The sequence below is a fragment of the Chiloscyllium plagiosum genome, chromosome 20 (assembly GCF_004010195.1).
Source record: "Chiloscyllium plagiosum isolate BGI_BamShark_2017 chromosome 20, ASM401019v2, whole genome shotgun sequence".
Classification (NCBI taxonomy): Eukaryota; Metazoa; Chordata; class Chondrichthyes; order Orectolobiformes; family Hemiscylliidae; genus Chiloscyllium; species Chiloscyllium plagiosum.
The window spans coordinates 50,694,252-50,704,850 of NC_057729.1; the positions used below are offsets into that span (position 1 = coordinate 50,694,252).

At 46.5% G+C, this 10,599-nt stretch overlaps 1 protein-coding gene across 1 annotated transcript in view; it reads left to right on the forward strand.

Annotated features, from left to right (window-relative positions):
- LOC122560268 (transcription factor E2F1-like) overlaps positions 1-10,599 on the forward strand; it is a 39,233-nt gene that overhangs the window by 5,995 nt on the left and 22,639 nt on the right. The window contains exons 2-3 of the mRNA XM_043710794.1: positions 1,562-1,652; positions 6,988-7,207. Coding sequence (XP_043566729.1) covers positions 1,562-1,652; positions 6,988-7,207 — 311 coding nt within the window. The remainder of the gene's footprint in view (positions 1-1,561; positions 1,653-6,987; positions 7,208-10,599) is intronic.

Below are 10,599 nucleotides of genomic sequence, written 5' to 3' on the forward strand. Positions count from 1 at the left end.
GCCTGAGCTGCTGTGCTTTTCCAGCTCCACACGTTTTGACGATGAGAGGGAAAATTGTTTGTAACCTCTTGTCTTCCCATGAACTGCTAGCTGTGAAATTGTTACACAGCGAGTTGTGATCAGAAACATTCTTCTGAAAGGATGTTGGAAGCAAGTTCAAAAGTAATTTTCAAAGAAATTTGGATAAAAACTTGAAAAGGAAATCCTTGCCGGACCAATGGGTCAGAGCCATAGAAGCCATAATTAGCTAGCTTGCTGAGGGAGCGGTGTGCTGCATGAGCCTCACTCTGCTGCCAGTCAATAAGATTGTGGCTGACCTAATGATGATGATGCCAAACCCAATTCTATGTGCTCCCCCAATAACTCTCAACTCTGGATGAAAATTGTTGCCCTCGATCTATTCAGTGACCCAGCCTTCACTCTTAATGGAAGGGAATTTTAAACAAGGCTGATTCTTGGCTGAGGAAGATCTTGTCTCAATGTTAAATGGGAGAACCCTTATTTTTAAACTCTCGCCCCATGTTGTAGATTCCTCCATGAGAAGAAACATCCTCTCAGTGTCCATACTGTCCAAACTTTCAATATGATCACCTCACATTCTAACAAATTCCAAAGAGTATAGATCTAACTTAGTCACCCTTTCCTCCTGAGAAGGGGAGGTGATGGTCGAGAGGTATTATTGTTAGACTATTAATCCAGAAACTCAGCCCATGTTCTGGAGACCTGGGTTCGAATCCCACTGCGGCAGGTGGTAGAATTTGAATTCAACAGAGGGAAAAAAACCTGGAATTAAGAATCTATTGATGAGCATGAAACCATTGTCAATTGTCAGAAAAACCCATCTGGCTCATTAATGTCCTTCCAGGAAGGAAATCTGCCATCCTCACCTGGTCTGGCCTACATGTGATTCCAGAGCCACAGCGGTGTGATTGACTCTCTGTGAAATGGCTTGAGCAGGCCATTCAGTTCAGGGGCAACTAGGGACAGGCATTAAATGCTGGCTCCCCAGCCACACCCGCATTCCATGAGTGAATTTTAAAAAAAAACCCTTCATCTCAGGAATCAGCTAACTGAGCCTTCTCTGAACAGTTCCAATAGAAGCGATGTTTGAGAATCACAACCTCAACCAGTTCCAATGGAAGGACATCCCTCCTTAAGAAAGGAAACTAAAAGTGTTCATGTTATACAAAGTGCTGTCTCACAAATGCCATATACAATTGTAGTAGGACTTGCTCACTTTTACTCTCCAAACCCCTCGCAATAAAAGACAACATTGTGCATGCCTTCCCAATGACCTGCTCCTTCTGTGTGCTAGCTTTTTGTAATTCATGTCGAGGGTCACCCAAGATCCTTCTGTACAGCGGCTTCCTGCATTCTTTCTACATTGACACGCACACTCTGCTTTACCGTTTCTCCTGCCAAAGTGGACATTCTTGCTGTTTTTTCCTGCTCTAATGATGGGATTGTATGGAAGGTGATCGGCCAAGAGGAGGCGGGGACTGAGGCGGTAGTTTGTGAGCGAGTTGGTTTCTCACCCGGCTCCTTCCGGTGCTCTTTGCAGGTGAAGAGGAAGTTGGAGCTGGAGAGTGATCATCAGTATCTGGCCATGGAGATGGTGAGCCCCAGAGGGAAAGGCAAGTCTTCAGGGAGAGGTATGATGCATTTTAATGAAACCTGTGACTGTGCCTTGCTTTGTAACATGTGCAATGCCCCAGCTGTCAAAGACTCCAGCCCTCTAGTATCATCTCCCCTACCTCAACAAGCTTTAGAGTGCACCTGGGTCTTTGCACTTGGTGCCAGGCCCTCATTGGCAACGGCCTGAGATTGGGTGATTGTTCGTCTCTTCTGATTAGAAGATGAGATGTGGTTGTAGTTGGTCTCCCTCATTATTGGCTGGGCAGCGGACCAGTACTAGAGACAGTAAGGACAGCAAATGCTGGAGGTCAGAGTCAATAGATGTGAAGCTGGAAGAGCACAGCAGGTCAGACAACCTCCAAGAAGCAGGAGAGTCAACGTTTTGGCCCGAAACCTTTCATTGGGACTGACAAAGGGTTTTGACCCGAAATATTGCCTTTCCTGCTCTTCAGATGCTGTCTGGGGCCTGCTGTTTTCTTCCAGCTTCATATCTATTAACTGGAGCAGATCCGTGCCTGATGGCCACTCTGCCTGTTGTAGCTGTGCTAGTTTGCCAGGTTTGAAGGCTGATGTTTCCACTCAAGCTGTGCCTGGGCCCCTTCTCCATCACTGTCCCTGCCTCAGCTCAGCTTCATTCACACCTCTTGTTAACCTCCCACCTCGATATTCCAAAACTCTCAGGGCTCGACCTCCTCTGTAACAGCAGCTCAACATAAACTGCTCATGTTTGAGCTTGGATCGGTTCCTGTATACCCACATGTCCCAGACCTACATCATCTCCTGTCCAGCAACACACTGATTTCAAAGTTCTCACCCTTGTCTCTGAGCTCGCTCCTCCTGACCCCTTGCCACCACCTGCAGCTCAACAGCCCTCATAGTCCTCTCTGTGTATCTCGCGTTCTTACCTCTGACACAGGCCTGATTGCTTTCATTTCTAAAGTTAAAAATTACACAACACCAGGTTATAGTCCAACAGGTTATAGTCACACAACCACCTGATGAAGAAGCAGCGCTCCGAAAGCTAGTGCTTTCAATTAAACCTGTTGGACTATAACCTGGTGTTGTGTGATTTTTAACTTTGTCCACCCCAGTCCAACACCAGCATCTCCAAACCTTGCTTTCATTTCAACATTACAGCCTTCAGCTGCCCGTGTCCCAAACTCCGGAGTTCCCCTGAATCTTTCTCCCTATCCTGGGGCGGCACGTTGGCTCAGTGGTTAGTACTGCTGCCTCACAGCTCCAGGTTCGATTCCCCCCTCAGGTGACTGCTTGTGCAGTTTGCACATTCTCCCCGTGTCTGTGAACGTTTCCTCCATGGTGCCCAGGAATGTGTAGGCCAGGTGAATTAACCATGGGAAATGCATGGGTAGGGTGGGGGGTCTGGGTGGAATGCTCTTCAAAGGGCCAAATAGCCTGCCTCCACAGTGTAAGGATTCTATGATTTAGGGTGTTCCTTAAATCCCACCAAGCTTTTGGTCAGCTCTCCTGATTTCCCCTTGTGAGGCTGAACGTCTTTTACTGCAGTGAAGCTGCTACATATCAGCATTCTGTTTAGGAGTAGGCCATTTGGCCCCTCGGATCTGCTCTACCATTTAATATGATCAGGATTTGATTGTGACCCCAACTCCCCATTCCCGCCTACACCCGATAATCTCTTACTCCGTTCCTTAATATGAATCTTTCGACATGGATGGCACGGTGGCTCAGTGGTTAGCACTGCTGCCTCACAGCACCAGGGATCTGGGTTCGATTCCAGCCTCGGGCGACTGTCTGTATAGAGTTTGCACGTTCTCCCCGTGTCTGCGTGGGTTTCCTCTGGGTGCTCCGGTTTCCTCCCACAGTCCAAAGATGTGCAGGTTAGGTGAATTGGCCACGCTAAATTGCCCACAGTGTTAGGTGCATTAGTCAGGGGTAAATATACGGTAGGGGAATGGATCTGGGTGGGTTGCTTTTTGGGGGGTGGTCGGCGCAGACTTGTTGGGCAGAAGGGCCTGTTTCCATACTGTGAGCTATCTAATCTAATCTGTCTTCAGTCTCTACTTCCACTGTCAATGTGGAAGAGAACTCCAAAGGCTCATATGACTGTCTAGAGAGGGAAACTTTCACCCTATCTGAGTCTTAAATAGGTGATCTCTAATTGAAAAATACGTTCCAGACTCTCCCATAACAGGAGAACCCTGTTCACATCCACCCAGTGAAGACCTCTCTGGATATGGTGTGTTTCATAGGGTCATAGAGATGTACAGCATGGAAACAGACCCTTCGGTCCAACTCGTCCATGCTGACCAGATATCCTAAATTAATCTAATCCCATTTGCCAGCACTTGGCCCATATCCCTCTAAACCCTTCCTATTCATATACCCATCCAGGTACCTTTTAAATGCTGTAATTGTACCAACCGCCCCACTTCCTCTGGCAGCTCATTCCAGAAACTTGGCTGTTCGTGCTACATTCCCTTGACAGTCCATCACTCTCTACATTTTCCAAAACAGTATACTTGGCGTCTTCCGCTTTCAAACAGCAGCAGAGCAAGGCTAGCCTGTGCAATCCTTCCACACGAGCTAACCAGGTTGGATTCCAGGCAGTAGTCTGGTAAAGGAGAAAGTGAGGTCTGCAGATGCTGGAGATCAAAGTTGAAACTTTATTGCTGGAACAGCACAGCAGGTCAGGCAGCATCCAGGGAACAGGAGATTCGACGTTTCGGGCACAGGCCCTTCTTCAGGAATGAGCAGAGAGTGTTCAGCAGGAGAAGATAAAAGGTAGGGAGGAGGGACTTGGAGGAGGGGAGTTGGAAATGTCTTCTTCTTGACCTCTCCGCCTCCACCCTACTCCGACCTATCACCCTCACCTTGACCTCTTTCCACCTATCACATTTCCAACTCCCCTCCTCCAAGTCCCTCCTCCCTACCTTTTATCTTCTCCTGCTGAACACTCTCTGCTCATTCCTGAAGAAGGGCCTGTGCCCGAAACGTCGAATCTCCTGTTCCCTGGATGCTGCCTGACCTGCTGTGCTGTTCCAGCAATAAAGTTTCAACAGTAGTCTGGTAAACCATCTCTGAACTGTTTCCAATTCATTTCTGTCATTCCTTACTAAAGTGACCCATACTGTACAGATGTGGTCAACTGAAGCATCGCCTTCCTACGCTTGTATTCAGTTCCAGTGCAAGTTCTTGTTGAATGATCAATGCTGCATGTGGGACCCCCAACCCCGATGTTGTGCTGGACTCTATACAGTGCATAGGGCGATCTGCACTTGCAGATGAGATGTTAAACCAATCTGGCCTCCCAGGTGGATGCAGATGGTCCCCAGCGCTAATATGAAGAAAAGTGGTAGGGGAGTTTCCCCTGATGTCCTGGCCAATATTTACCAATCCATATCACTTCAAAACCAAGCAAATTATCTGGATATTATCATCCTGTTATTTGTAGGAACTTGTGTTCTTCACCAAGTGCTTTGGAATGTTCTCAAGTTATGCATCAAACTGCATAGATTCCTGTTGGACTTAGTCCTAAGATCTTAAAAATAATGAGATAGTTGATGCATTGGTGTTCATTTTACAAATCTTCCTTGATTCAGGAGCTGTCCTATTAGATTGGAAGACAACACATGTAACCCCTTCATTCAGAAACAAAGGGAGACAGAAAGTAGGAAGCTACAGGCTGGTTAACTTCTTATCTGTCTTGGGGAAAATGTTCGAAGGTATTCTTAAAGAGGTTATTAACAGGGAACTTGGATAAGTTCAAGGGAATTGGGCAGTCAGTATGGTTCTGTGAAAGGGATATCGCATCCAATCAAACTGTGGAAGTCCTTTGAGGAAGTAATGTGCTGTGAAGAAAGGGATTTCTGGAAATTTTGATGTCAAAGATTTTTACTGAAAATAAAAGGTTGTGGTTTTGGAGGTAGCATATTAGCATGGATAGAACAGGAAGCAGAGCTGTCATAAATGAGAGGTTGCTGGAAAAGCTCAGCAGGTCTGGCCACATCTGTGAAGAGAAACCAGTGTTAACGTTTTAGCTTCTGAGGAAGAATCAGTGGACCCGAAATGTTAACTCTGATTTCTCTTCACAGATGCTGCCAGACCTGCTGCGCTTTTCCAGCAACTTCTGTTTTTGTTTCTGATTTACAGCATCCGCAGTTCTTTCGGTTTTTATGGGCATAAATGAGTCTTTCTTTCAGCTTAGAAAGCTATGAAAAGGAGTGTACTGCAGGGATCGGTAATAGGACCTCAACTGTTTACAATTAGTGTAAAATGACAGGGTAGATGTGGAAAGGATCTTTCCTTTTGTGGGAGAATCTGCAACTAGGGGGTCATTGTTAAAAACCCATGTAAAACAGAGGAGACAAATTGTTTTTGCCCTCAAGTTGTTGGAAACCCCTTCTGTAAAGGTTTTGAAAACCGAGTGCTGGAATACTTAGAAGGTAGAGGTGGATTCCCTGTTTGGTAAGTAGGTGAAAGATTACCAGGATAGATGGGAATGTGGATTTGAACTTACAATCAGCACAGCCCTGACCTTCTGAATGTGAAGCAAGCTCAAGAGGAAGGATGGCTATCTTTTTTAAAAGTTTGTTCTCAGAGTGAGGCTGGGCTGGCATTTATGTTCTAGAGAGTAGGTAAGAGTCAACCATATTGCTACGAGTCACATATAGACCAGACGAGATAATCATTAGAACCTTAATTCCAGATTTTGTTTTCTTCCTGGTTCATCTGCCATGGCAGGACACGAACCTGGGTTGCCAGAAGGTTATTTGAGTCTCTGGATTAATAATACAACTAGGCCATTGTCTCCTTTCTATTCCTGATCCTAATTCACAGGTGGATGCGCTTAATGGGAAACGAAGTAACCATTGAGTGAGTGAAAGAAATGGAAGATTGTGCTTCTAGAATTAGATTTCTGGTGCTCCATAGCTGATTAAATACATTTTGACGTGTGGTCACTGTGGTAATACAGGAAATGTCGCAACCAAGTGGTGTACAGCAAGCTCCCACAAACAGCAGTCTGTTAAAGGCCAGGTATTCTGTGTTTGGGATGTTGATTGAGGGTTGACTATTGACCAGGACATAGTGTCGTAGAGTATTTAACATGACCCCAGTGGGTTGGTGGGGTCTTGGTTTAGTGTCTTATCTAAAAGAAGGTACCTTCGGCTGCACAACACTCCCTCAGCGCTGCACTGGAGTGTCTGCCTTGTATTTGTGCTCAAACCCTGCACTGGGAATCAGAGGTGTGCACTGAGCTGTGGCTGATAATGAGACGAAGATGGTTGGGGCAAAGTGTGAGGCGTGAACATCAGCCTTGGGCCAGTTTTGTGCTGTATGTTCTCTGTTATTCCATGCAAGTTCTTTTGGTCTTAGGTCTGAAATCCCCAGTGGAGAAGACTCGATATGACACGTCCCTGAGCCTGATCACCAAGCGGTTTATCCATCTGTTGGCACAGTCTCCAGATGGCGTACTGGACCTGAACTGGGCAGCACAGGCCCTCGAAGTTCAGAAGCGCAGAATCTATGACATCACCAACGTCCTGGAGGGCATCAAACTCATTGCCAAGAAATCCAAGAATCACATCCAGTGGCTGTAAGTTGCGTAGCGGACACTGAATCTCTTTGCTGTGACCCTTTGAAGTATCTGCATCATAAGATGAGGTAGTGTAGAAGGAGACTATTTGGCCCATCACACTTGTGCTGGTTCTATGATAGGCTATCAACTTAATCCCACTCCTCTGCAATTGCCCCCTCACTCAGGTATTAGATCGATTCTCTTTTGGGGCGAATCTGTTTCCTTCACCCTTTCAGGTGCTGTACTCCAGCTTAATGCAGGAAATAATTTCTCCTCAGCCCTGCCCTCTGATTGTCCAACCGGAATCTGAAATCTGCCTTCCCTGGATGCTTCTTCATGCTGAGTCGTAGCAAAGCCTGGTGTGTGGCTGAGCTCACTGATCTCCCACCCAGAGCCATGCCATCACTGGTCTCAGATCCCCAGGGTTTGGCTGAGAGGAGGAGCTGGTAGCGATGGTCCTGGCAAAGCGGACCGTGTTGTTGCCGTGTGCCCGGTGATGACCCAGCGCACCCCGACTCACGTGATGGTGAGTGGCTATCTCCTGTCTAAGCAAGATGACGGACCACACAGCGAATTGAATGGAGGGGTGGGGTGAAAGTGTCTCACGGCGCAGTGAAGAGAGCAATCTGATAAAGGCAGGTTCTACCACCAGTGTTATTATAACTGTGCATTCTGGGGTTGGAGTCATTTCAATAACTGCAGCAGTAAGACAGTTGATCTTTACTGCAGCAGTTTTACAGCATGGAGAACACTCCCTGACTCCATGGATCTTTCCAGAGCCGTCTCTTCTTAGACTCTCTGATCACATGATTGTATGTTGCTTCCTTTTATGACCTGCAAAGGTAACCGTTTGTGGAACTTTGTCTAATATATCCCTGTTGCCCTGTGGTTATTAGGTGTCGTTGTGGGTTGTTTTCAGGTGTTGGTCTAGGCACTTATTACCAAGGTGGCACACGCCAGAGTACAGATTTGTCCCACATTTTTGAGCAAAAGGGAGAGGTTGAATAGGCTGGGGCTGTTTTCCCTGAAGCATTGGAGGCTGAGGGGTGACCATATACAGGTTTCTGTACAGGGGCATGGATAGGATGGATAGCCAAGGTCTTTTCCCCGAGGTAAGGAAGTCCGAAACTATCATGGCTACCATGGGCAACACAGTGGCTCAGTGGTTAGCACCGCTGCCTCACAGCGCCAGGGACCCGGGTCCGATTCCACCCTTGGGCGACTGTCTGTGTGGAGTTTGCACATTCTCCCCGTGACTATGTGGGTTTCCTCCCGAGTGCTCTGGTTTCCTCCCACAGTCCAAAGATGTGCAGGTTAGGTGAATTGGCCGGGCTAAATTGCCCATAGTGTTCGGGGATGTGTAGGTTAGGTGCATTAGTCAGGGGAAATGTGGAATAATAGGGTAGGGAATGGATCTGGGTGAGATACTCTTTGGAAGGTCAGTGTGGATTTGTTGGGCCAAATGGCCTGTTTCAACACTGCAGGAGTTCTATGATCCTATGATGATTCTAGAGGTCATAGGTTTAAGGTGAGAGGGGAAGGATTTAAAAGCGACCTGAGGACCAATTTTTTTATACAGGGTGGTGCATGTATGGAATGAGCTGCCAGAGGGAGTGGTGGAGGCTAGCACAATTACAGCATTTAAAATGTATCTGGGTGGATACATGAATAGGAAGGGTTTAGAGGGATATGGGCCGGGTGTTGGCAGTCTGGTCAGCATGGATGAGTTGTGCCAAAATGTCTGTTTCTCTCTCTCTCACTCACAAACACACACACACACATTCTTTAGCCAATTACGTAAATCTCAGAGAGGTTACAGTGCAGTGCAGGGCTCCAGAATGATATTATGGTAGGAGGGTAATATGATGTTCTGAGATCAAATTTCATAAACTAGATTTTTATTCCCTTGAATGTAGTAAATCACGATTAATGTCTTGAGCAAAGGAATTAGCAGCATAGAGAGAGAGGATAAACTCTTTCTGCACTGATGTGGAGAAACTCCCTTAAACTCCTGAACAAAGGAGCATAACTTTAAAATAAGTGCAGCACCACATAGGGTCACCTCAGATGACACAGGTGTTGGAGCAAAACAAAGCCATTCAGCCCATCCAGTCTGCGCCGTTGTTCAGTGGGATCATGTCTGATCTGATAATCCTCAACTCCACTTTCCTGCCTATTTCCCATAATCCTTGATTCCCTTGCTGATTAAAATCTTGACTATCTCAGCCTTGAATATACTTAATGACCCAGACAACAGCCTTCTGCAGTAAAGAATTCCATAGATTCATAACTTCTGAGGAAAGAAATTCCTCCTCATTTCTGTCTTAAATGTGCGATTCCCTTATTCTGAGATTCTGCTCTCTGGTCATAGACTCTCCTACAGGATGAAAACAACTTTTCCCATCTACCCTGTCAACTTAAGAATCTCATGTTTCAATAAGGTCACCTCTCATTCTTCTGAGTTCAGTGAGTACATACCCAATCTACTCGACATCTTCCCCATAAGAAAACCCTCCTGACCTGGCTTCAGCCTCCAACACCAATGTGGCTTTGCTTAGATAAGTGGATCAGAGCTGTTCACCATATTCCATCTGTAGTCTGTCCAGTGAACCTTACAATTTTAGTAAGATGTCCCTACTTTTTTCTTGCATTCTCTTTGAGATAAACACCAACATGCCATCTGCCTTCTGTACTACCCACTGAACCTGGAGTGATACTGTTAAAGTCAGGACTATAAACCAACTGACTCCCACAGTTCCCTTGAGTATACACTCTCTCACCCTGCTTCCTATAAAGACTCTATTCAATTCTCACAGTTTCTCTGTCTCCAACACATCCTTTCTGATGATGTGACCTTCCATGGTGGGTCCTCAGAAATATCTACCTTTATCCTGAACCCAGGATTCCCCACCATTGTGGTTGACAGGGCCCTCAGCTGTGTCCAACTCATCTCCTTCCCCTCAGCCCTCATCCCATCTCCTCCCTCTCACAGCACCGATAGCAACACCTGGTCCTCATTTACATCCCACCAGCATCCACATCAAAAGGATCATTAGCCACCTTATCGCCAACTCCAACGGAGATGCCACCACGACAGACATAGAACATAGAACAATACAGCACAGAACAGGCTCTTCGGCCCACGATGCTGTGCCGAACATTTGTCCTAGCTTAAGCACCCATCCATGTACCTATCCAATTGCCGCTTAAAGGTCACCAAAGATTCTGACTCTACCACTCCCACAGGCAGCACATTCTATGCCCCCACCACTCTCTGGGTAAAGAACCCACCCCTGACATCCCCCTATACCTTCCATCCTTCACCTTAAATTTATGTCCCCTTGTAACACTCTGTTGTACCCGGGGAAAAAGTACAACAGAGTGTTACAAGGGGACATAAATTTAAGATG